We start from the raw sequence: 23,063 nt of genomic DNA, 5'->3' as shown, positions 1-23,063 counted from the left end.
TTCAGCTCACTTTAATTCCTGCCCAGGGTCTCCCCCAGGGCCTGGCCCACGCCTGCAGGTGACCCCCAGACCCTCCTGTTCCCGGGAAGGGGCATTTTGTGGGTTCAACTGTCTTCTCATGGTAAGGAATGAATGGGAAGAGGGAGGCGAATGGGTGTGTGGACGCTGCGGGGGAGCCCAAGGCAGGCTCGGCTGCGGCCCGGAGCTGGAGTCCGCCGGGTCTGCAGAGGGCCCCCGCGGCCGCTCGGGCAGGAGGCGGGCCGAGGCCTGGAGGCGCCGGGCCGGAGCGGGAGCCGCTGCCCGCCTACCCTCAGCCCGAGGCGGCCAGCGCGGCGCGGCGAGCGCGGGGCTCCCGGCGCGGCCTACCCCGCCATGGGCAAGAAGGGGAAGCGGGAGAAGAAGGGGAAGGGCGCCGAGAAGACGGCCGCCAAGATGGAGAAGAAAGCGTCTCGCAGAGCCAAGAAGGAAGAGGTGAGAGGTGGGAGCGTTGCGGCGTTCCCTTGGGCCCTCGGGGAGCCCTGTGGCACGGAGCCTGAAGGGAAGTCCGTCGGTGGAGGCACGGGGCGGTTGAAGTGGAAGGTGAAGCGGTGTACCCACGTGCGAGGGGCTGTGACTCGGCCGGTCTGAGTCAACTCTGTGAGAGCCAGTGGGGAGCTCTGAGGAAGCAGCATTGTTGTGCTCAAAGCTGCAGCAACGGAGACAGTTCCATCGGTGTGTGTGGTACTGCACCGAGCTGGGAGCTCGTTACCCTCCTCGGGAAACACACGCGGATCCGCTTTAGTCCCCGGTAGTTATTTACATACCCTCCACCCCCTTGCACGTGTCCCACGACTCGAGTCCGTGGTCTCTGGAGTGCCCAGTGTTTGAGGTAGTCACTCCCCATGCTTTGCATTAAAAGGCACAAGCACCTCATTAGTTGCAGGTGCATTCATGAAATCCGTTTAGTTGCTGATGTATCTTTTTCTAAGCGATTTCATTACCCCCTCCCCTTCTCTTCCCTCTCTCTTTTGGGATGCCTCATTAGCACTTCTGCCTTCCTACTGACTACACAGCTTCCAGTATCAATGCCTGTGTGCTCTAATTAAATGCCTTGCCCCAATTTCTCATAACTGAAGACCTAAATGAAGTTCTTTAGTTGTTGTATCACCTCGAGGGTCCTGCAGGTCATCAGCTGGGTATGAGATTTGTGGGCACAGGGGGTTTGAGGTCACTGCACGTCTTTGAAGCTTTCAGGGTTAGTGGTAGCGTGGTCCTGGTAAGAAAAAGAGGTGCTGAGAAAAGAGGTGCTTGTGTATTCACTGAAGGGTCAGTAGGGGGGCTAAAGACAGTGCCTGTGTGCGAGGGCACCTGGGAAAAAAGAGGATAAAGGGTGACAACCAGTACCTGGAAGACTTTTGCCTTGTCACTCACAAGCTGAATGCAGTGTGTGACAGCAGGTGTAAAAGGAGGCCAAGGAAATGCAGTCTGAGGGTCCCTCTTTCTTTCTGTCTCCCCCATCCTTTTCTTCTGGACTCAAAAGCAAATGAGAACGTTGTTTATTTTGCTCATGGAATGTATGCTTATGTTTAGGCTTCAAAACAGCTGCTTTTTCCTGCTTGACACCTGGTGTTACCAATGTAATGCAAAGTTTAAGACATGGAAGGTGCTATTGTACATGTGTAGTGGCTGCAGGGAGAGCTGATGGGGCAAAATCCCCAGATCCTGGAAATCTCTGCTTTGACCACAGCTCCAGAAAGGTTAACTGAAGAGAGGTGGTGAGCAATGGAGCAGAAGCTCCCTCTAGCTGCAACCCTGCTTCTGCCCTTGCAATGGCATATATCTGCAGTTTGGAGGCAGATTTTAATTGACAGAAGTAGAAAGGAAGTAAAAAACATGTGCATGTTTCTCCTGCTGAAGTGTGAACTGGGAATAGAAAAGAGTTTCCAGTTCCAGTGAGGGATTTTATTTCCCACTGCAGACAAATGGACTGGTTGGGTTGTTGTTTATAGTTGGTCATCACTTTGTTAGGGCTTGAATGGTTTGCATTGGTGTGCTGATTCCTGCAGTGCTTTTGCTGCAGGAGTAGCAGATGTGCACTAAATACACTTTGAGTATCATCCTTTTAGGACTCTTGTTGGCAGCATGTTAGTGCTTTAGGGGGGACCAGTCTTTGAAGCATACCTGGAAGCACCCAGCATCCCTTTCTTGTAGTTGAATGAGGGGAAGAACCTGAGCAGACAGTTGTTTTCTTGTTAAACAGTGAGGGTGAGTGCTGGTTCCATGTGGTGTGCATGTGGCTCTGTGTATGTCAAAGAACTCATGTCTGGCTTTTTATTTTCAGGAGGATCTTGAAGCCTTGATAGCAGAATTCCAGAGCTTAGATGCTAAAAAGACCCAAGTGATCGAGTCATCCTGCCCACCTCCCTCACCCAGGTAAGAGATTGGATCGGGCTGTGACTTACACAGTGGTTGATGGTGCTTTTAAAGCTTTTTCCCCAAGAGTGGAAGGAACAATATCTGGCATAGCTGATATCTGAAGTTACAAAATACCTTGTTTATTGAATTCCTGGTCAAAGAAAGGGCCCAAAAGCTCTTTTTTTGGCCTTAAAATCCACTTTTTAGCCATGCCATCAGCACAAAGGAGATGAGACCAGGTTAGATTACGAGGCTTTGAGGAAAAAGAAAAGTTAAGAGGAAGTTTTGGATTTGGACTACAAAGCTGGGATGACTGAAGAGGCAAGAGGATGATGTATCATGAGACAGAAGACACAAACATAGCTTGGGGTCCATGTAGCTTCTAGGTTATGTGTTTCTTGTGGCTTGTTAAAGAAATGGCTTTCTCTGATACCTATTTTCCTCCTTGTCTGTAGCAGAATGGGTCAGTGCACTCCTGTTAAATGCCACAGGGATGTTAGTGGTTGGTTAGTTCCTCCTTAGGAGTGTCAGGGATCTGTCTCTGCATGGTACAAAACACTTTGGTGGTGTGTAAGCGAGCAATGACCAGCAGTGGCTGCGGGACAGCGGCTGCAGGAGAATAAGTTGATAGGAGACAGCCCAGTTCTGCCCATAGTTATGTGCCCTGATGAAACTAATCATTGTTCTTGACACACCAGCATTAAAATTGCAGAGCTCACGTCAAAAGGCTTGTTAAATGACAGTGTAATGTGTGCTCCTAAAATAGGAGCAGGTTTCAGACAGTGTCAAATTAATCTTGCTGGAAGTTTCAAAGAAGTTAATTTCTTGGAGAAGTTTGTAGCCCTGGGGTGAATATCCCAGCCTGGTCATTTGGCAGATGATGGAGAGACCTTTGTGGTTAGAGGGCAGAGGTGCTGGCTGAGTTAAAGGCTGCTGGGTTATACAAGACTCTGCCACAGCTGCTGTTTGTGTTGCAGGCTGAACGGCTCCCTCTCTGCTCACCCTGACAAAGACGAGTTGATCCTTTTTGGAGGTGAATATTTCAATGGCCAAAAAGTAATGTATACTTCAAGTTTTTATCTTCTTTATTCTACCCTTTCCCTGCCTTTTGTTATAATTTGCATGAGCCTCGTTCGAAGTGAGATTCAGTCATAAAATATGTATTTGTCCTTGAATGAGAGCAAAATAGCCCTTTAATTCTACCCTGACACTGTCTCATGCCCGAGCAGTTGGCAGGAAGGAGACATGCCTAGAACCCATTAAGAAGTCAGAGTGATTGTCTCAGCATCAATATTTCAGGGCTTCATAATTTCCACAGATTTAATTGTGGCCCATGTCTGTGCCTCACTTTTGATAACTGTCAAAGAATCTCTTATCTCACACTTCTCAAAACAAGATACTTCTGCAGTTTTGCTGCTGGCAAGGCATTGCCTGTCTTGGAGATGGGAACAGTAGGAAATATTTGCAAGTGGACACTCTTCTTACTGTGTTTCTGCAAGTTACAAGTGTTTCTTGTGCTCCTGGGGACAAACTGGTCTTTACAACCCTAAGGAATCGTACAGGTTGTAGCTTGAAAGCTCAAGCCTGCCAATGATCTTTGGCCACCTTAGGATCACCCAATGTGATGTGCTAAACTAGTTCTGCTTGCTTCACTGAACTTAAGCTGTTTCTGGGGTTTGGGCAACTTCAACCTGCACATCAGTGCTAAACTCCAACTTCTTGGGTCTTCATATCTTGAGCTATCACAGGCTTAACTGAGGGTTTGGGCAAGAACAAGTGGTTCTCCCAGTCTAGTGGAGAAGGTGGTTGTCGTCCTCCTCTGCCTGATGAGGCAGCTGAGCTGTTGCTTTGCAAGGCTGATGCTGTGCTGCTTCTCCCCCAGACTCCCAGATAGCATTCAGGGGTGCCTGTGCTTGGCCAGACTGACCCTTTCCAGCAGAGAGCTGCAGTGATGTGGTTTTGCTCTTCCTCCCTAACAGACATACCTGTATAACGACCTCTATGTTTACAACATCCGGAAGAACAGCTGGTCTAAAGTTGAGATCCCCAACCCACCGCCAAGGCGATGTGCTCACCAGGTAAAGTGCCAGGTGCCAGAGCAGCAGTTGGAATTGTTCTAACACTTGTGCTAAAGATGGATGGGAGTTGATGATGGGTTTTGCTTTCTCTCCCCTGAGATTTTTCTGGCTTCTCTTTGTTCCCCTGCCAGTGCTTTCACTTCACTCCTTCTGCTGAGGGGGCCTGTCCGAGCCTGTCCAAGGTGCTTGTGCTCTCTGATCGCTGGGGGGGGCACTGGAAGTGTGAAGTGTGAAATGAAGATTTGCCTTTGTATCTCTTGGGTCAGCAGAACTCATGGGGGAGACTCTTTTGAAGATGAACCCTTTGCTGCAGTGCGTAGGGACCGGCTCAACCATCCGTGATGCCAGGATGGCATGTCAGGATGCTGGTAGATGGGCTGGTTTTCTTCTGTCTGCAAAGGCAATAGGCAAAGTTTTCTGATTTTTTTTCCTGGTTATTGTATCATAACACTCCCCTAGAATTCACCTCTCTGGTGCCAGTGTCATTAAGGCCACTGCCTGGTTGTGATGATGAAGAATTTGGGTTTGTTTTCTTTGTGTGAGCACCTGCACAGTAGCAACTGGACCAAAGACTCGTGTTTTTTGCAGGTCTCTGGCCCTCATCAGCTGTCTGATAGATTTTCTTACCTGGTGCATTTCAAATGCTGCCATACAGGATGTGAATCTTATTTTTCTACCCATGGCCAAAGCTCTTCAGAGCTTCCTGGTAAGATCCAGTGTCCTGGTTAGGTTCCTACACCCTTGTTACACTGTGCCTAAATGCCAGTCTTGCTCTGAGCTGTGTATCCTTTCTAGAACTGGAAGGTTCTGACTTGATTTTTGGGCTCCCATAAATAGAACCTGATTTCAGAGGCCAGCTTCTGGAAAGACACAGTATATTTGAAGACCTGAACGTAGGTGAAGAGGTGGTTGTGTTGTAGGTGTGGAACTGTGAGATGGTTGTTGGGGTGTTGGTTGCCAGCAGATGGCTGTCTAGCAGCTGCATCTGAACCCAGCAGGCAGGATGAGCTGCAACTGGGTTAGCACAGGCATCAAAGGAGAAACCTACCTGAGGAGTCCTCCTTCAACCAAAAGTTCTCCCTCTGACCATTAATTATAGTCACCCTCATTAGCTGATTGGTTTGTTTTCCTTGTGACTGTATTTGTAATGCATATGGTGCATTAGCTCAAGGGTAAGCAGGAGTGTGTCTGTGGGTTTGTGAGTTGTCTTCAGTCTTATTTGTCTCTGATCTTTGTCATCATTCTAGTCTTGAAGTCCCAAAGCCCTTCTGAAGAATAAGATCCTGGTCCCAGTGGTGATCTGGGATGGGTACCCTGGGATAAAAACATGTAGAAGAATTTGTTTATGGTGTAAACAACCCAAGATGTCTGGGTCAGGGGAGAAACTTGAACAGCCACGTTGCTTTTGGGATTCCTTCCTTCTTCTTCTTTAGTTCTTATGCAGATAACTTTAATGAAGTAGGGACTTGCTTTTCTCTCCCTGCTTTTAACTTTCAGCTTGCACTGCAGCAGTGTTTTGGTGATGCTCTGTGCCAAAAAAACCCTCCAAATGAAGCCTTTGATACTCTACTGTCTGCTACTTGCCCTAAGCACTGAAGTAACAGTCTCCTCTTGTCCAAGTGCTGTGCTTGGGGGTTCTTGGAGTTTGGCTGGGGGTTCTTGGAGTTTGGCTGGGGGTTCTTGGAGTTTGGCTGGGTTTTCTTTTCCTTCAGAGGGAGCAGTGATGCTTTTCAGGTCTTGAGAAGCATCAGGTGCTTCAGCTTGGCTTCTTTACTGCAAAGGGCAATTGTGCCCTTTTAATGGCCTTTTTTTTCCAGGAGACTTTCCCTGCATTCCTCTGTCTGCTTGGTGTATGGATGTTGAACCATGTCTTGGGGGCAGGAAGTGCCCCTGTTCCTCCCATGGCTCAGAGTTCAGCAGCCCCAGTGTGTCTTCTGGGGAATGCTCTTTGTGTGACTGCAGCAGGAGTGAAATGTTGCTGAGCCTTAGCTGTGGGAAAGTTTCCTTTTGTTGAACAGAGAGATGTGAACAATTGTTAAACTAAATCCCAAGATGCTTCCCAGGGAACTTGGAATTTGTAGAAGTGGAACTCAGGCTGCTAGGAGATGAGAAGAGCCCATCTCCTTGCCCAGCTTTCCTTTGGTGTAGGGAAGGTGTGCTAAACCATGAGTAACTCATGTTTGAACTTCTCCTTCCTTTAGCCCCGGAGAGCTGCTGTTGTCAAGCAAGGCACCAGCAGCAGCCCCTGCCAATTGTGTGCTCTGGTATTCAGAGGCAGCTGCACATTTGAGTGATGAAGTTCTCCTGTCTGTGGTTTCTGAGCCCTTGTCTGATGCAGCTCTCCCTTCTTGCCCTGGCAGGCAGCAGTGGTGCCCACAGCCGGCGGGCAGCTCTGGGTGTTTGGCGGGGAGTTCGCGTCTCCCAACGGGGAGCAGTTCTATCATTACAAGGATCTCTGGGTCCTGCATTTGGCTACCAAGACCTGGGAGCAGATCAAGTAAGTGATGGACCTACTTGTCTAGACCGTGCTTTTGCCAAGAAAGGTTGGACCAGATGATCCTTGAGGTCACTTCCAACCAGATGTTCTGTGATTCTGTGATGTGTTCTGAAGGCAGTGACCTGTACCTCCTGGGGAACTGTTCCAGTATGATCTGAGTTTGATTCCTAGCATAGTGCTGTGATTGCCCAGCTGTCTGCTCATCTCTCCCTTGAGTACAGAGGTGCCAAGCCTAGAAATGGTGGAGGGGACAGCCTCTAGAAGGCAGGAGAAAGGAGAGATGTGTTCCAAGGCTATTGAGACCAAAGCTATTTTGTTGAATGTGTGAGTTTTGAAGCATGGGAGGGCTCTTTAAGAGGTGCAGGATTAAAAAGACCTGTCAATGTGCAGGCTGCTCTGCCTGTTGTTGTTAGGCAGAAGCTGATGTCATGACTGTGACTGTACCCCTCCCAGCTCCCCCAAAATAGCTTCTGAATCCCTTGCTCGGTCTCAGCCAAATAAAGGGGATGAACTCAAATGAGTTATGTCCTTATGGGTTTCCTGTAAGCAGGTAGTGGGGAGGAAGTGATGCTCACCATAGAGTCCCTGCTGAGAGAAAGGGTTGACATTTCAACCAAACCCTTGGTTGAAAACATCCTCACTGGAGAGCAGAGTTAAAACCCAGCTGCAGGGCGAGCGAGGGCGGGAGATGGTTGTTTTGTGAGCCATTGGAGAACCCAGATGAGGCTTTGTTAGCTCCACCACTGATGGCACAAATTGTTCTCTCCTGGCTTTGCAGATGTCTTGCTGTAGAGCTGATTTAGGGCTTTCCACTTCCAAGACAAATGCTACAGTACCTGCCAGAGAAGAGGGAATGAGGTGATTACAAGGCTGTGCTCATCCTGCATCTTGCTTCGTGTGAGAGAGGAGCCTTGGGGATGCTGAGTATAACTTTAGATGGAAGATGTCACTTTAGTACAAGTAGTAGAAGGACAATTATTAAGAAATGTCTGGACAAGAGAGACAAAAGTTTCTGTTGCACAGGGAAAGAATGATATGTGCCCTGTTTTGTGTTGGTTTGAATGTACTGATTGGTGTGGATTGAATAGCTGAGATGACCCTGCTGTGATCTGAACCTGCAGTTCTAAGAAATCTAGTTATTCCAGTACCACCACTTACATTGCAGACAATTATGTTGCTTTTCCTGGCCTACAGTTCATGCCACAGACCATCTTGGTGCTGTGAGAGTCTTGAACTGTAAAATGCTTTTGAAGAGAAGACCCTGAATAACTCATTCCTGTGGATAACATCCTTGTGCTGTGTCTGCAAAGGCTGCTGGGGAAGTGCATCTCCATCATCTCCTGGCACAGTGCACAGCAGTGCCTGTCTGCCTGACAGAGTTAAACATTGCTATATTTAGCAATATTTAGCTGTATTTACTTGCATTTTGCCTTCACAAAGATAATCCAAGCACAACAAATCCCAACCCCTTAGAAGACTTGCCAGCAACTGACTTTGACTTACTGGAACTATATTATGTGTATGGTGCACAGGGTTGCCTCAGTGCATGAACTGTTTGTTACTCTGCCTTAGAGCTAAGCAATATTGCCTTGTTCTTTCCTAGAGAGAACACACTTACTCAGCCCTATGTGGCCCAGCATAGTCCCTCAAAGAGAGACAGGGAGCATCACACTTTGGGGTTGTGCTTGGGAACTTGCAGACTCCTATTCTGTATAGTTCCTGGCTTTTGAGCCTGTACTGCTTCTCCTACACAGTTCCTGGCTTTTGAGCCTGTGTAGCTCCTTTCCCTTTAATACTGGGATGCTCATGATGCTTCCCATAACAGTCTGGGGAGATGTGGTGCTGTAAGTATTTCAGGGCAGCCTTTCAGAAGCGTGTGTTTAACTTTGGAGCAGTGACTGCAGTGTGCAGGATGCCTTTCACCACAGCTTTGTTCCTCGTGGATGGCTCTTGTTGCTTACAAGCTGTCTGGCACCAGAAATATGAGGTCCTGCAACACAAGGTAGGAAGGTGCATTGGTGCTTAAAGAGAAGGGTATTTTGGTGTGCTGTGGACACAGGTAGTGTGCCTGTGTTTGTACACTCAGTTGGGACTGTACTTACCCTCACAAATGTAAGGTGTGGAATGGAACACTGAAGTCCTGGACTTCAGCTGCCTCAAGTACTGGAGGATAAAAGTGCTTTGTCCTGAAATGCCCCTTTGATGAGATGTTCTATGCATCATCACTTTTATGATGCTGGAAGGGTTGTGAGATTTAACCTGAGCATGCTCTGGGTGAAGGAATGAATGAAAAGGTAGCTCACTCACACAGTCTGTAGCCACTGTGACATACAAGTCTCCAGTTCTTGAATCTGGGGGCTGAATTCAGGTCTCTTATGTTACTGTAAGTCCCAGAGTAACTCCACAAGCAAAAGCAAATTCCTTATGGAGCATTTCAGAGCAGGCTCAGGCTGTACCTGTACAGAGCCAATCCTTATCCAGACTTATCTCTTCATCTAAAGAAAGTCTGGAGAGTGTACAGCTGCCTCCCACGTGTCTGCGTCCCGGGGTCAGCCCCACGAAGTCGAGTGTTAATCACAAAGCCTCTCAAAGCATTCCCAAAGTGCTTCTTTTGGACCATGAGCAACGATACAGGTAAAAGGAGGCACTTGGAGTTTGGGAAACAAGTCTGTGAGCTTGCAGGAGGTGCTTTCTGGAGTGGCAGCAGGGTTGGATGTGCTTGCCTGTGCCATTTAGCCCTTCTAGTGTTTGGAAACTGGGGACAAAAGGACCTTGGCTGGATGAATGACTCTGTGTAAAAATACCTTCTAAGAGCAAGGCTGTTGCAAGTTTAGGAGGCCACATCCTTACATCAAAGGCTACAAACTTTCCTTTAGAGCTAATTCCTGCTGGGTGTAACACTAAGGCCAGGGAAGCTGAGAGGATACAACACTGGAGGGTGAGGCCTCCTGGAATCTGTTTCAGCATCTCTTCTTGTAGCTTGTGTTGCAAGAAAGGAAAGAGCAGCCTTGTGATTGAGAGCAGGTGGTGCCAGTGAGACTGTTGGGCGTGAGACTGGATGGGTTTGTGACTTCAACTGTCCACTTGTGAGAACTTGTTTATTAAAACACACAGAGCAACGAATAAACTTTATTGCTCAGAATTGGTTTTTGACTTGGAGGAAACCTGTTTGAGAAGCAAAGGAGAAGAAAACCCAGCAAATGCCTAGAAAACCCTTCTCTCTTAGGATGAGACTGTTGTTCTGCTTGGAGTTTTTCATTGTGGCTGCTGTGAGATTGTCATTTTTGATGGGGAATAAGGGCCTTCATTTTTCTCTCTCCACAGAAATCTCTCAGCACACCTCACAGCTACCTGCTGCCACTTCAAGTGTGGCCATAGGGTTGTGGGTTTAGGTTTTGCTGTTGTTTGAGCAGGTTTCTTATTTATTTAGGCCTTGTTTCTGTAAGCCCTCCTCACATGTTAACACTACCTGTGGGAGAAGTCTCGCTGAGTTCTGTGGTGCCAACTGTGTGCACTTTGGGGAGACTCCTCAGGGAGAGTGAAAATGCTGCAGATGAATCCGTGGGGGCAGAGAACACACAAAGCAACCCCCTGTTTTCTCTGTAGTTTGGCCTAAATTTGCCATTGTTTTGAGAGTTCTTGAAGCTGTTTTTATTGTCTCTCTTATGGTGCTGGGTCTGTGGGTGAGCATGATGGAAGGTGGATCTTCGTTGCCTCTCAGGGATGTCATTACCAGCTGCCTGGCTCGACGTGAAGCCTCGTGGATGTGACAGATGGGGTGTTGTTGCTTGTTCCTGGAAATGGAAGTAGCACATTTAGCTGAAAGGTCAGGAAGGCTTGAAAGAGCAGAACAGTGATGTGTAGCTGCATTTTAATGGGTAAGATAATAATGACGACCTGTTTTGCTGCAGTGCCTTTGTTCATGAGGAGATCCAAGTGATTTAAAAAGCCTTCTCTCAGTTTGATGTTACATCCCAACTGCAGGTGGATGAGTGAAGACTCTATGGTTCCATAGTTTCCTGAGACATTGAAGGAGAGTGGATGTCAGAGCCAGTCTCTGACTCTTTCTTGGGGAACATATCTGTGTCTGGAGTGTCTTTCTTGCAGTTGTGGGAGTTAGTGGCTATTCATTAAACCCTCCTGAAAAATTACCTCCTGGGTCATAGCAGAAAAGACTTGAAGACTTAGTGTGCTGTTTGGGACTAGATGGCTTAGCACTGGGAATCAAATGGTTACTGCAAAAGGCCTGTGTTGCAAATACCAAGAGTTACAGGAAGAGCACACATGCTGTTCTGGAGAAGAGCATGCATATGTATTAAGGCAACGAAGTTCCTCGTGGTTTCCTGTTCCAGGAGAACAGAAGCTGAACTCAACCAGCTCAGCTGTCAATGCCTTCCAACAGAAATGGGCTGACACACTAACAGGAAAGGGAGTTTTGCTGATAAGTTGAATTTCTTTGTGTTTCAGGGCATCAGGAGGTCCCTCTGGGCGAAGTGGACATCGAATGGTTGCTTGCAAAAGACAGCTGATCATCTTTGGAGGTTTCCATGAGAGTGCAAGGTGGGTTACTGCAGGATGGCCGGTGGTATTGTGTCCTCTGTAAAGAAAGACAACAGAGTTTCACTAGTAACAGAAAGATGAGCTTTAACAGAAGATTATCCTCAACAGTACTGTTACTGAACTAGACTTTTGTGTTAGGAAGACAAGTGATCTTGATTTGAAGTCTTTCAAGTATTTGAGAAAGCGTTGTAGCACTTAGCTAATCACTGAAGTAGCTACTCATCCTTGTAGCTAAAGCTCAATACATCACTTTTGGCCTTTGGATCTTGTCAGAGAGCCTTGTCTTCCTAGTAACATCATCTTCAGAATGCTCTCACATACTACATGAGGTCAGAGCTACAGTGTCACAGCAGCTGTGAGGAGAGCTGAGTGACATTCTGTCTTGGAGACAACAAGCAGCATAACCACAGTCCCTGTGAGCACAGTGCAAGCTGCAAAGCCCAGCCTAGGTTTGGCTGTGTCCTTGAGAGTTTAACCTGTGCAGAGCATTTTCCACTAGCTGGCTAGGAGAAAGAGAACAAGACTTGTGTGTGTTTTTCACACCCACCTTGGACAGACATAGTTGCACTGTCTTGACCTTTTGTGTTCTGGTTTAAGTTACCTTGGGCTGTGTTAACTGGGAAGAGTCAATGAAACCTCTGCTGTAGTAAGGAATGACACAGGTAAAGAGGGACCCAGAGAGGTCTTGCTTAAAGGAGCTTTGTCAAGTGCAAATTGTTGCACTGCAATAGTGACTGTCACCCAACCAAATCTCCTCTGCATAGCTGGGTGAGGAGAATAGCCTTCAATGCAAGGAGTTAATACGGTGTTGCACCTCTTCAGAGCTTCCTGGTGCTGTTACTGAAGTGATGTTTTATCCTGTCCTGAATGGTGACTGTTACAAAAACCTGTGGTGTGCTGATTTGCTCTCCTCAGAGATTACATCTATTACAATGACGTGTATGCCTTCAGCCTGGACTCCTTCACCTGGAGCAAGCTGGCTCCGTCGGGAATCGGGCCGGCTCCGAGATCTGGCTGTCAGATGGCTCCCACTCCTGAGGGCAGCATCATCATCTATGGAGGCTACTCCAAACAGGTAGGAGAGACTTTGGGGTAAGCAAGTGCAGTATTTCCTGGATACTAAACAGAACAGCTGATGGGAAAACTAAAGGGCTAGAGAGAGCTAAAAGAGACCACGTGTGGCCAGTGTGGTGATCTTGATGTGTGTTGGCTGTGGAATCCCGTGTTTTGGCTGCTTGGAGAGGACAAAATTGAGGTCTCTATACTTCTGCTTCCCTCTGCTCAGCTTTGCAAGCCTCGTCTCCAGTGCAAGATTTGATGATCTCATCACATAACTGGCTGCTGCTCTGGCTGATGATGTTTCTGTGTGTCAGGCAGCTGCCAAATGGCCAGAACCCACTGGTAAGGAGAGCACAGTAGCCTGTGGTTCTGCCAGCTTGAGTGAATGTGCACTTGTGCCCTTGCACTCTCCGAACACAGGATGGCTCAGGCTGCTGTGAACCAGTACTGCTTCCAAAAGAGGCATCTTCCCTTCTCATTGTGCCTTTCCTTCTGTAATTGTGTGCTGAGATGAGCTTATCTTGCTTAAAGTGGATTTTGTGTTTCCCTTGCTAATGTAATCTGCTAGAAGGAGGTGATATCACTGAGGCAGGAGTAAGCAGCTGGGACAAATGACACTTTTTTGGCAGCAGTGGTAGTTACTGACAACTGAAGCATCCTCAGGTAGTACTTGTCTGTGTTCCAGCACTTGCAGGTTGAAAGCAGCATTTGCCAGGGGACTCCTATTTCCTTACACCAGTGAAAGGGTTAAGGGAGCAGCACTAGTCAGCAAACTCAATAAGCCAACAAAGACTTTTGATGAGCACCAGAGCTCTGCTCTGCTTCTTGCTCTGTTAATCGTGGTAATTTATACCGGACAGCCCTTTAGCCCCCATGTCCTCATTGACCAAGTATCCTTGTCTCTGTGCTGAGCTGGAGGAAGTAAATATTTCATTGAGCAAAAAAGGCTCCTGCAAAAGCTTTTAATGTGGTGAAGGCAGACAGAAGCCCTGGCTCCTGCTGCTCCTGTCTCAGTGGAATGGCAGCGCTTCCAGCAGCGCGTCGCTGGGGGAGGAGGACGCCTTGTTCCTCTGATGTGAATAAATGAACAAAGAAGAAGAGCAGGGACAGAGGAGAGAAGATAGTCTGTCTATATATTTAGAAGCATTTGTGCCTCCTCACGGCCTGCACTTGGGGCTCTATCTCATCAGATGTGCATTTGATTAAATACCAGCAACAATACAGAGGCATTTTCTACCCAAAAGGGCTTTTTCTTCTTCCTTTCTCTGCCCCGTTTCCTCGTGCTTGAGGGTGGGAAGGAAGCATGAGCCTGCATGCTCTGCTGGATGTGGATCTCTCATGGCTACTGAAAGCACCTGGGTTTCAAGTTTCATGTGAAAGTTGATGCATGTTTGAAGTTGGTTCTGTGCCTCTTTGCAGGGAAGGGCTCTGTCACGCTGCTTTGCGTTGTTTCGAGCTAAGAAAAATGAAGTAAAAGGGATGGGGGAGTGCAAAGCTGCTTTCAGTCTTTAAGCAGGGTACTGAGCAAGGATAAGAGCTGGGTGTGCAGTTCCTCTCCAGCTTGGAGAACAGCTTTTAGATTCAAACAGCCACCACTCCTGTTAGAAATCCGCTTCCTTTGTAGCACAGGGAGCTAAGTCTGCTTCGCTCTGATTCTGTGCCTGACAGAGGCTTTGCTTCTGTGTTCTGCAGCAGGAGGGAACTTCCAGGCAGGAATGGTGCAGCCAAGCTGCAGACTGACCAGAGCACTGGACAGAATTTTCTTTGCAGCTTTCTTGAGATGCAAAGACAAGAAACCTTTAACATGCTCCTGAAAATGTCACTCAGCAAGATTTAAGCTCTCTAGCAGAAACCCCATTTCGTTCCTGTGTGGCTGTTTAATTCCCATGGTGTCTTTGTTTAGAGCAGGTTGTGGGGTTTACCATTTGGGTTTACTTTCAAAGTGTGTTTGGCTTGTGTCCTTGCCTCAGAGTCATTGACTGGGGTACTCTGGAGAGAAACAAGAGGTAGAGAGTAGAGGAAACAATACTTGATTGGGTTGGACAAACACAGGAGAGGATCTATTCCTTGTCTCCAGTCAGAGAGGTGGGTGCTACGTTCAGGAGTGTTGTGAAGACATTTTGGGGTATATGAAGACATTTTTGCATGTGAAACCAGTCAAGTGCCCAAGCAAAGTGCCTTTCCCCAAGTCATGAAAGGACTTCTAATAAGAGGCAGGACTAGTTACACGTGTGTTGTAAAAGAGGTGCACATTTGTGTGGAAGCCTCTTGAGGCCAGAGCTGCTACCAAGTGTGTAAATGGTGTGAATTGGCTTGGAGGGAAGAGGAGTGGAAATCACAATAGCTCTTCTGGTTTAATACCAGCATGATGGAGCTGCCACAGTGCTGGGGCAGAGCTGTGATGGGCAGTTCTAGTGCATTATGTCCTGTGGTTTCCCTTAGCCCTTGTAAATCTGCTTTGAGGTGCTGTACCAAAGTAGCTGTGTGGTGTGGTACAATGAACATTGCCTAAGCAAAAAGAGATGTAAGCCCAGGAGGTTGATGGTTATGGGTGGGAATGTAGGCATCTTTGCACCCAGCTGGCTGCTGGGGCTCTGTAAAGCCAGAGCAGCACTGTCAGCTCCCAGCCAGGGGTGTTCCCCTGATGAGTGGTTGGTGCTGCCCATCCTCAGTGTGGTCAGAGGATGTCATGGGAAGGCAGAAGCAGAGAGATGTGGTCTCTGCTTTGAATTTCTGCACTTGCACATAGAACTGAGCACAGACAGTCAGTTCTCAGTAGTGTCTGTCAGTCCAGGCTGTGTTGCTGGATTCCCTTCAGGTGGCCTGAATAAGAAAGTCTCTGTTATGGCTGGGGAAATAGAGGCAGAAAAGCCCAAGGGGCTTGTCTAAGGCACTCCAGTACTTGTATACAGAGCCAGGACAGGCACCTCAGTACCCAGGCATGCCTTTGTCTGTGCCAGGCACTAGATTTTGCATTTGAACATGCACAGTTCTTAGCACAGTGCTTTCCCTCTGTTCATCTGTTTCATCTTCAGCCTAGAAATGATGAAGGGAACTTCTGTGATCCCTTACAGAAGGGGATGTTGTGGGCGTTGTGAGCTCTGCCTAAGTGGCACCTCAGGATCCCTCGGGGACCTCGGACTTGCTCTGCTGCTGATCTTAAAGATGTCCTCAGCCATTCCTCATGCTGGGGATGGGACTTGTTGCAGCAAGCTGCATTTTTGGCTGCATGAAGCAACGAGACCTCCCTATTGCTAGGCAACAGGAGCACAGTGTGCCTGGCTGGCACAGCCAGTACAGCCCGGAGGTGTCGGACGCCACGGCTGCTCTACCTTGCAGGTGCAAGCAGGCTGTAAGCCATGGGAGGGCTGGCATCATTACATGTGTGCATGCCAGAGAACACTAGTGTGTGGCTGGGGTTTTTTTTTATTTTGAGAGTATTTTGTTGTTCTTCTGTCTTATTGGCAAGCTTTGCAAAGCTGAATTGGATTCTGCTGGGGGATTGCTTGTGGCAGGGCTGACTACTTCCCTCTGTAGTTCTGCCTGCTGAGGGTATCTGCCAATTGGATGTGTTTTGCCACTCTTGGTCTCTTTTCAGACATGTTTAACATGTTATACATGGGGAGTCCTGCTTCCTCTCTTCTCACTAGCAGCTCCTCGTGCCTCAGTTTCCTTGCTTGTTGAAGAGCAGTTGTCACTGGAGCTAGGGCTTTCCTACCCAGTGAAGCTCTTCTAGCTTGCAAGTGTACTTGTAGGCTGTGGAAACCCAAGCATGTTTTGTGCTTGAAAGCAAACACTTGGAACTTCAAGGCAAGAATGACAGTGGGGGGAACAGGAGCCTCTTGTGACCGAGGGAGTGATTTGCTCAGGGCAAGCGGGTCTCCTGGGTGTGAGGGGATTGATCTCTGCAGGAGCAGCGCACTGCTCGCTGCTCAAGTGTCTGCTTTTGAGCCAGTGTGAGCTGGGGAAAATAGGCATCTCTCTGACAACAAATAGCTGACTCCCACTCCACCTCATTGGGGTTTTCTCAGCCCAAGAAGCTTTGTCATGTTGCACACGCAGCATGTTTACTACAGGGAGCCATGTGGCTTTCAGGAGAAAAACAATGCAGTTATTCCACGCTGCTTGTACGACAGAGCCAAGTGCTCCCCCAGTGCTTGCTGTTCCCCCTCCTTTTGTGCAGACAGTGCCCATCTTGCTGTGCTCCTGCACACTTCAGCCTGTGTGCCCCCTGCACGTGTGGGTGTGTGCTCTGTCTGGCATTTCAGGACAAGCTGCAGCCTGCCTGGGACTGGGGAGGAAATGACCAGCTTCCCTTATCATTAGCAGACAGGTGCTCCACAGTCACTGGTGTTCAGTGCTGGAAGGTGGGAAGGCTCCTGCCTGTCTCTCCCTCTCCTCTGCCCGTTCATCCCTGACAGCTGTTTGCTCAGTCGAGGCTTGGAGAGGTGTTTGATTAAGGTGAGGGACAGACTAAAAAGGCTGCTGGATCTCAGCCATCTGCAGCTTGCAGCTCATCAGTGACTTCTGCTGCTCTAGACCTCTGTGACAGTGACATGTGACGTTGTCAGAGGATGGCACTTGCTCGGCACAGAGACTCACAGCCCTTTGAACTGGAGAGCTACTGCTGTAGGTGCCACAATATATGCACTGCCAGGCTAGGGTTTGGTGTACTCAGTACTTAGCAGCACCTTTTCTAGAAGGCATTCCTTTCCCTTCCTGCCCTGACAACTCTCTCTCAAGGGTTTGCTCAAAGTAGACACCTCCCAGCCCCTCCAAGAAGCAAGAAGACATGGGAGTCACAGCCTCAAAGGAACACATTTCCTGAGGCAGCCATGCAGGCAGACCTTGGTCCTTCAGTTACCCAAAGTCTCCTTTTTACTACACTGCAGGCAGAGTTCTCCTATTTCCTCTAGCAGTTTGTTATTGGCCTTCTCTGGGGCTCTTCAGCATCATCCCAACAGCAGCATTGCTATACAATGCCTCAAACACACTTCCCTCTCTTCTGCCTTTCTGAGAACCGAATGCCACTGCTGCAGGTTGGATAGCAGGCCACACAGCAACAGCACAGCACTCCCTGCAGTGACAAACCCTGCCAAGTGCAAGGCACAGCCTTGGGGATGGGTATGCAGCAAGAACAGGGCAGCACTGTGCTATCAGGTGACCCCAAGCCCTGCTCATCCTCCTGAGGACTGGACCCAGCCCTTCCAACTTCTTCTAGGATCCACTGCCTGTGTCCTGGAAGCAGCTGCACATGGCCATGGTCTTCAGGAGGAAGGGAATTACAAGGAAGTAGGAGCTCTGCATGAAGGATGGGGTGGATAATGACATTATTAAAGACCTCCCATGGTGGTGTTGCATAGTGCTGCTTTCAAGTGCTGCATGTTGCCATGAGCACTGGAGTACAGGGGCTTGCAGTGCCAAAGGGGCAAGGGAAAATCTCATCTAGAGTGATGCATTTCATTGCTTCAACTGAGGGCTGATCCTGCTCTTGCTGTTGTCTTGCCGTTACCATTAGTAGGGATGGAAGTGGGGCTTCTGTTGTTGTTTCTGTGCAGGAGAAAGAAGACCTGTGAGGCTCTGAATGCCAAACCTGCCCTGAAAGGAGCCCTGGTTTGGACACTGTGGTTGTGAGCTGCCTGATGCCTCAGAGCCACAGTGTGACTACCTGTGTGGCTGCTTCTTGCCCTCTCACAGCATTGGCATTTTCAGCACAGGCTGAGGCTGTGATGAGGTTTATCTGTGGGGTGGTGAGTTCAGAAGGGCACATACCACCATGCTGTCAGGGATGGCTTTCTAGGCCTTGAGAAGTTGGACCTCCTATGTTTTGGGCCACTGAAACTGTTTCACTGAGCACTTCTGTCTTTCCCTTCTCTGCAGAGAGTTAAGAAAGATGTTGACAAGGGCACCCTGCATACAGATATGTTCCTGCTGAAGACTGAAGGTGCAGGCAAGGAGGAGGGTAAGCTACCACTGCCGCTAGGAGGGCTGTGCTGGAAGCCATGCTGCAGGACTGTGAGTGCAAATCCCCTCTCTTCCTTTGAATAACAGACCAAAACACCCCAAGCCTAGAACCAAGTTTCCCTTTGAATGAAAAGCACTGTGCCCCAGTGTTTGCTCTGGGGCTAAACACAGCAGATGAGTTGCTTTAAATCCTTCTCCTTCCCAGGAGTGCATTTGTGTATTGTGACTCAAGCTTACAAGGAGAGGGACTAGGCTGAAGGAAACAGTTTCTGGGGATACTGGAGGAATGATGTCTTCCTCTTTTTTTGAGGAATCACACACAGAAGCAGAATTCCCCACTGCTGCACTCTGCAAAGGGAAATGGGATGTAGGTGCTTGTTGCTGCAGCAGACTGCATGCTGCCCAGCACTGCTGCCCCCTTCTCACACTCCCTTTCACAGCCTGAAAAGATGAGGCTGTGTCTGCTTTGCTGAGCTTTGCTTGTAGGAGTCATGGTCCTCAGCTCCAGGTGATTTCAGAGCTAGTGGTAGTTCTGACACAGTCAAACACTGGGGGGACTGGGGCTGCTTGGGAAGCTGGCAGAGCTCTGGAATCTTTAGACTGGGGAGTGGTCACCTTAGATTACCTACAGCAGGGATATAATCAAGAGTGAGTGTTAGGTTAGTGGCCTGTTTCACCTGTGAATGCCCCAGACACAGGCAATCCATCCCTTTCCTTAGAGAGTGTGTTTTGTCTTTGGGGTTGTGCTGGAGCAGCTCTGCAGGGCCCTTCCCACCCCCACTGTCCCGAGGTGCTGTGCAAACAGGATTTCCCCTTGCTCATGCCCATGTTTGCTTTTCTCCAGCACCAGACAAGTGGGCTTGGAGTCGGCTCAATCCATCTGGAGTGAAACCCACTCCCAGGTCTGGCTTCTCCGTGGCAACTGGCCCCAGTAACCGCTGCCTGCTCTTCGGGGGTGTGCATGACGAGGAGGAGGAGGAGAGCATTGAAGGGGACTTCTTCAACGACCTCTATTGCTATGACATGGGGAAGAACCGCTGGTTTCCTGGACAGCTAAAGGTTGTGGTTTATATCTAGCACAGATGTATTCACTTCACTCCCTTTGATCATCTGACACACGTCCTTTGAGCCTTTGGATTGGCCTCATGCAGCTTTCTCACTGTGCAGCAAGCCTCTGTTGCACCTTGGGGTGCTCCAGAAGCTGAGTCCACCAGGTATTAAAGCTCCTGCTTTAATCTGTCACCTACTGATTGTGAAGAGGACAGGAGAGGCTGTAGAAACAAAGCTGGAGGTGTGCAGCTCTAGCAAGTTTTGGCCACCTGTCTACCTGAGCTCTCTTAACTTCATGCAGCTTCTCTCTTCCCCTGCAAATAGCCCCTTCTGCTCTCCATGCCCTGCTTCTGCAGTGCAATGCAGGCTGAGCCTGCTGGGGAGAGAGGGAGCCTGTGAGCATCCTGATGGCTGGGCACAAAGCAAGAGTGGCCTAGGAGGCAATCCCCCTCCCCTAGGAGTCAGGCTGCACGTGTCACCTTGTCGTGTGACGCAAAATGAAGCGAAGCAGCCTGAAAACACGGTGCTGGGGTTTGACTGGAGGCCAGCTCCAGGTCAGCTGTGCAGGTGTGAGTGAGATAGTTCAGTAAAAGCTACTGTGCAAAGATCTTGCATTGCATTGGGATCAAAGAACCTTCCTCACTTCCCCAGTGTTGATGAGCTACTAGAAGAGATAAAATATTAACCTTGGCTCTTAAGAACTTGAGAACTGTGGCCCTCAGCTCAGATCTTTGTGTCTGAACCACTCTCAAGGGGGAAGTGAGGTGCAAATGCTCTGCTTGAACTTCCTTCACTCCACCCCTGCTGTTTCTGGTTTTGTTCTCAAAAAGGAGAAGTCAATCACATAATAGCAGGCAAACATCCACTCAGATGTTTGCCTCTGCCTTCCTACCTGGCTCTTCTCCAGTCCTTTCAATATAGTACTTGGAAGACCTGGAGTGCTTCCTGGTAATGCACTGTAATTTAGCACCCAGCAATTGCTCTGATTTCACCAAATGGTGGGTTATTTTCTCTGGCTCCTGTCACAGACTAGTGGACTCTGTGTGTGTTTGCATGCACCAGCAAAACAGAGAGCAACAGAGCTGTTTTCTGTCTCTTCAGCTCGTGCTGCCATTCACAGATGAAGCAACCCCATGCCCTGGGTTCTCCAGGAGTTTCTTTGCTGCTTGGTTTTTGGCTGGTAGGAGTTCATGCTGACTGGGAGGTTGCACCTATCACCTGACACTGACAATTATAGTGCAAAACAATTCTCCCCCCTTCCTCCCAGCAGCATCCATAGTGTTGGTATCAACTGTTGGGCGTGCTATGAGGTGCACAAAGTTCACAGGCAGTGTCCTTCTGTTCCTTATTCCTGCTAACAGGGACCAAAATCAGAGAAGAAGAAGCGAAGACGTGGCAGACAAGCTGGGGCAGAGGGTGCTGGGGAGGAGGAGATGGAGCAGCAACCTCCACAGGGCCCAGTGGAGATAGTCAAAGAGGTGGTGGCAGAAGATGGGACTGTGATGACAATCAAGCAGGTGATCTCTGGACCTGCAGGAGAGAAGCAGAGGTCTGAATCAGAGGAGGAGGAGGAGGAAGATGGAGCCTTGGGCCAGCAAGTGGAGCCATGCCCACGTTCCAATGCCATGCTGGCAGTGAAGCATGGAGTCCTCTACGTGTATGGGGGGATGTTTGAGGTGGGCGACCGCCAGTTCACCCTCAGTGACCTCTACAGCATCGACCTACACAGGATGGAAGAGTGGAAGGTGCTGGTGGAGATGGATCCAAGTAAGCTCTCATGGTGGGATCTCTCTTTCTCTGCCTGTAGTGTAGCAACATTGCACTAGGGGTAAAAAGCAGCCAGCATGGAGCTCCTTCAAGGGGTGGTGATGAGCCTTTGAGTAGTGTTTCCTGGACAGGAAAAAGCTTGGGAGTCTGTGATATGTAGTGGCTTATGGCCTCTGTCACTGCAGAACCTGGCTGGTCCAGAGCTTGGCCATCACTGTGGAATGGCAGCTCTGCTCTACCTGCTTTGTAAAACAAGACATGGAAACAGCCTCTTTGTTCACTGGTGGCACAGTCTGGCCTGGGAAGTCCTGCTGTGCTGTGCTTCTCAACATGGCAGAGGACAGGGAAGTGTGCTCTTGCCTGTCCTCACCCTCTCAGGGCAGTGAGGGGTCTGGGGTACTGCCAAGCATGTGGGCATTGGCCAGTGTTACTCTGCAGCTTAAATGTGGTGTGTTGGCTGCATGCTCTGAACACCCTGCTGGGCTGTTCCAGGCTGGGAAGCTGAGCTCAGGGGATGCTTTGTCTGAAGGTTTTCTCACTTGAGGTAGCAAGAGTTGACTCATGTCAGCATCAGCACTAACCAGCTCTTCTGCCACAGCTGTTCTGTGCTGTTCCCTTCTGACTATTTCATCTCTTCCCCTTACTCCTCATCAGGCCCTGGGGGGGATCTGCCAGGGCAAGTCTCTTGAGAAGCACATCTCTGACATCCCTACATCCAGGGTGGGAAACAGCCTGTTCCTCATTTCTTCTGTTCCCTTTCTCATCAAAGAAACACAGGAATGGCTGGAAGAGTCAGAGTCAGATGATGAAGATGATGATATGGAAGGTGCAGGGGGAGGAGAAGAGGAAGAGGAGAGCTCTGAAGAGGAGAGCGAAGACGAGGAAGGTACCAACATGGACAGAGTCTTACAAAGTGGGGTTTAGGACAATAGCTGCTGGTTCTGCTGCCAGCATCACTGGGATCCAGGGGAGTTTTCCAGCCCAAGCAGCTTCCACAGTACAGTGCTCTCAGAGTGGGGGAGAAATTTCCTTGGCTGCTGATAGGTGGGTGTTTTAGGCTATTCCATCTGAATACATTGGCTGCAGAGGGGTCTTGGCTGGGTTGACAGGTGGAGAGCACTTTACCTTCGTGTTGTGACCTCTTTTTCTGTCTCTGTGCCTTCAGGAGAGGAGCAGCACCCCTCTGTTCAGCCTGAGGAGAAGCAGGCAGACTACCTGGCCAGGACAGAGCAGTACTGGCTCGAGCTGGCCCGCAGCAACATGGGCACAGACGCCAAGGAGAAGAAGGTGGTGAAAGTGGCACATGCCATGGCAAAGACTTTCTATGAAGATGCAGCCTAGATGTTGTTGAAGCTGTTCCATGAGTGAAGAACACACTGGGAGGACTGGTTAGTCCCACCCTTGGGACTGACGTGCTGGAAGGTCTCCTGGCACTGCAGCCTCTGCCTGCTGCGAGTGCTCTGGGCTGACCAGTCCCACTGGGGCTGCTTGCTGAATGCTCTGGCCATGCCCTTATTCCCTGGAGGGGCTGGAGGAGCAGGGTTGCTGTCCAAGCACTTGCTCTGCTCAGACTGGTGTGTACAATACTGTCCTGTTTTGTTTCACAAGTTCTTTTAGGACAAGCTGCCCCTGGTCCTAAATTCCCTGCCCTGGCTGGGGCCAGAGCTCATCTCCAATAAACTTCCTTGGTTACA

The 23,063-nt window shown here is 49.2% G+C and overlaps 1 protein-coding gene across 1 annotated transcript; it reads left to right on the top strand.

The window, feature by feature from the left end:
• Positions 1-290: 290 nt before the first annotated feature.
• On the top strand, positions 291-23,063 carry KLHDC4 (kelch domain containing 4). Its single transcript, XM_062007473.1, has 12 exons — positions 291-471; positions 2,321-2,412; positions 3,372-3,450; positions 4,374-4,472; positions 6,833-6,969; positions 11,437-11,529; positions 12,445-12,604; positions 18,469-18,550; positions 19,397-19,611; positions 20,964-21,369; positions 22,139-22,255; positions 22,535-23,063. Exons 1-12 carry the CDS (start codon positions 373-375, stop codon positions 22,708-22,710), a joined length of 1,755 nt encoding a protein of 584 aa, XP_061863457.1. The 5' UTR covers positions 291-372; the 3' UTR covers positions 22,711-23,063.

Source organism: Colius striatus, chromosome 14 (genome assembly GCF_028858725.1).
Source record: "Colius striatus isolate bColStr4 chromosome 14, bColStr4.1.hap1, whole genome shotgun sequence".
In the NCBI taxonomy this organism is placed as follows: Eukaryota; Metazoa; Chordata; class Aves; order Coliiformes; family Coliidae; genus Colius; species Colius striatus.
This window is presented reverse-complemented; position numbering and strand designations above follow the sequence as displayed.

Excerpts from the sequence above, each read along its gene's own strand:
- KLHDC4 (XM_062007473.1), top strand. The coding sequence starts at position 373 with ATGGGCAAGAAGGGGAAGCGGGAGAAGAAGGGGAAGGGCGCCGAGAAG. Across the intron at positions 4,473-6,832 it reads CAAGGCGATGTGCTCACCAG|GCAGCAGTGGTGCCCACAGC; the intron begins GTAAAGTGCCAG and ends TTGCCCTGGCAG. Across the intron at positions 21,370-22,138 it reads GCTGGTGGAGATGGATCCAA|AAACACAGGAATGGCTGGAA; the intron begins GTAAGCTCTCAT and ends TTCTCATCAAAG.